This window comes from Palaemon carinicauda, chromosome 6 (assembly GCF_036898095.1).
Source record: "Palaemon carinicauda isolate YSFRI2023 chromosome 6, ASM3689809v2, whole genome shotgun sequence".
Lineage (NCBI taxonomy): Eukaryota > Metazoa > Arthropoda > Malacostraca > Decapoda > Palaemonidae > Palaemon > Palaemon carinicauda.
The window spans coordinates 25,305,033-25,307,532 of record NC_090730.1 but is presented as its reverse complement, the minus strand read 5'-3'; the positions used below and the strand labels follow the sequence as shown (position 1 = coordinate 25,307,532).

General features: G+C 26.7%; 1 protein-coding gene across 1 annotated transcript in view; it reads right to left on the bottom strand.

Moving 5' to 3' along the window:
- The window catches only part of LOC137642520 (transmembrane protease serine 9-like), a 20,132-nt gene that overhangs the window by 15,806 nt on the left and 1,826 nt on the right, over window positions 1-2,500 (bottom strand). The window contains exons 2-3 of the mRNA XM_068375150.1: window positions 660-706; window positions 273-451 (exon numbers count right to left, since the gene is read on the bottom strand). Of these exons, the coding sequence (XP_068231251.1) occupies window positions 273-451; window positions 660-706 (226 nt within the window). The remainder of the gene's footprint in view (window positions 1-272; window positions 452-659; window positions 707-2,500) is intronic.

Genomic DNA, 2,500 nt, shown 5'->3' with positions numbered 1-2,500 from the left:
ACATATATGCCTTAAAAATGTGACATACAAAACCAACCCGAAGATCACTGAGTTTTATATATACAATGATATTTGAACAATTAGCATATAAAATTCCAAAGATTTGAACATTGGAAATAAGAATGGAAAGCAAAATAAAGATAATCTATAATAATAAGAATAAATTATTTATGTCAATATTCAGGACATGAAATTATGAATTATTTTACTAAAAGGAAGTAAATAAACCCCTCCTTTTTTCTATTCATAAATAGGTTCTTTCCTATCAGTACCTTCTCTGTTATTCAATTTGTTTATAAGGGATTCCAAGTTCCGGGGCATAGCAGTCCACCTGGGTTGGATGAGAGATCCATTTCTGGGTTGGATCAAAGATTCATTTCTGGGTTGGATTAAAGATCCATTTCTGGGTTGCACAGTAAACGATCCCTTGAATGCTGGTACGAAAATCCATCTGAAAAAAAAGACAAATCTATTCAAGAAAAAAAAAAAAAAAAAAAAAAAAAAAACAGCAAATCATATGAAACTAATCCAATGTAGCCATAATTCAAAAAACATGTTTAACCGAGAAATCACATCTATATGAAAATCGGTCTCTCTTTTCGTTGTGAATCATGAGTTGGTAAAATCTATATAATATTTGTGTAATTAGGTAAACTTACGTTCCATTTCCATCCGATGCAGGAGCAGAGCTAACACTCCAAATCCCCTGCAAATCAAAATAAATGTCTAAAAATTTCATAAACAAAAAGGCTGTTAAATATGATTATGTGCAATGTCTATGCAGTTCATTAACGTCGATTTCTAAAAATTTCGTGATCAGGACCATCGTGATTTATGGCACAGCTCTAAACTGAGGACAGAATTTTTTTTTTTTCCTTTTTTTTTTTTTTTTTTTTTTTTTTTTTTTTTTTTTTTTTTTGGTAACTGGTGATCGAAAATATAGTATTTAATTCTTTTCAATGGTGACCAAGAGTTAAACGCAATTCATGTTATGAATTATTGGAATATGTTCTTGTATCCAAAACCAACACGAGTATTCACATAAATCTACTTGAGGTTAATATTTCTCAAAGCCTGTCATGGAAAAAATGTAATCCAATGACGTCTGCTGACTATACATATGCTGGTAAGAGCAAGGTCTATTTACATTGTTAAGAATGAAGGTTTCACAAGAAACTCTTTCAATTAACATATTGACGATATCAAAGATGATTAAAAGGTGACTTTATCACTGCCTGACTTAAATGTTGAGATTACTAATACCCTTTTATGGTCTCTTAATGATCAATGTTTCCAGATTGCCTAAGAAAATGAACAAAAAATTTCACATAAAATAGATCGAAGATACCGATAAGAAGAAAAAGATATAACTTCCTTCATTCGTTATGTAATAATATTTATTTGTTTCCTTCCAATAATTAGGCCCACAATGGACTAAAGAAAAGTGAAAGCCAGTGTAATTACTGTTCTAATTTTGATATACATCACAATATACATGTATCATTATTGATTGAAAAACCAGTGATGAATTTATTCCAATAGGTTTTAAGCTTTATATTTGGTTTCTTCCTTTCAGTGAATAAAAATAATTACATATGATTTTTGTATATGTTCGATCAAAATTACAATCATGTTCCATGAATATGAGGAAAATATGGTCGCAAAAACCAACACATAAAATTGATGATTTGACTTTAGCGTGAATATTCAGAATATAGTAAAAATATACAGTGCTTCCTTGTCAGATGCAACAATGGAAGGGTAACTGTCGAGGATTTTTTTTTACATATAAACAAGAATACTAATTTGCATTGTTTAATTAATATGAGAATTAAATGCTGTGTTAAAACTCACACACATTTATATACGTATATTTATATATATATATATATATATATATACATATATATATGTGTGTGTATATATATATGTATATATATACATATATATATATATATAATATATATATATATATATACATATATATATATATATATATATATATATTTATATATATATATGTATATATGCATGTATACAGTATGCATTTATACATACACACACATTTATATATATATATATATATATATATTTATATATACATATTTATATATATACATATATATATATATATATATATATACAGCAAAGGTCATTTCTGAAGACCTGTAAATTTGTTTAGGCTTCCAATACAATTTCTTTATATTAATTTGGGTAGCCTTATCCATACATATACATAAGCAAAATCATAGGTATATATCAAAACCATATATATACATGTACAATCATATATAAATAAATACCTAGATATATACATTCACACACACATACATATATATCGTACATATACTGACACGTACATACATACCTGCACGTTTGACAGTATATATACATAATATATATATATATATATATATATATATATATATATGCTTGTACACATGATCAACATGCATATACAGTTAAACACATATAACCCTATCAACATTAACATACAATT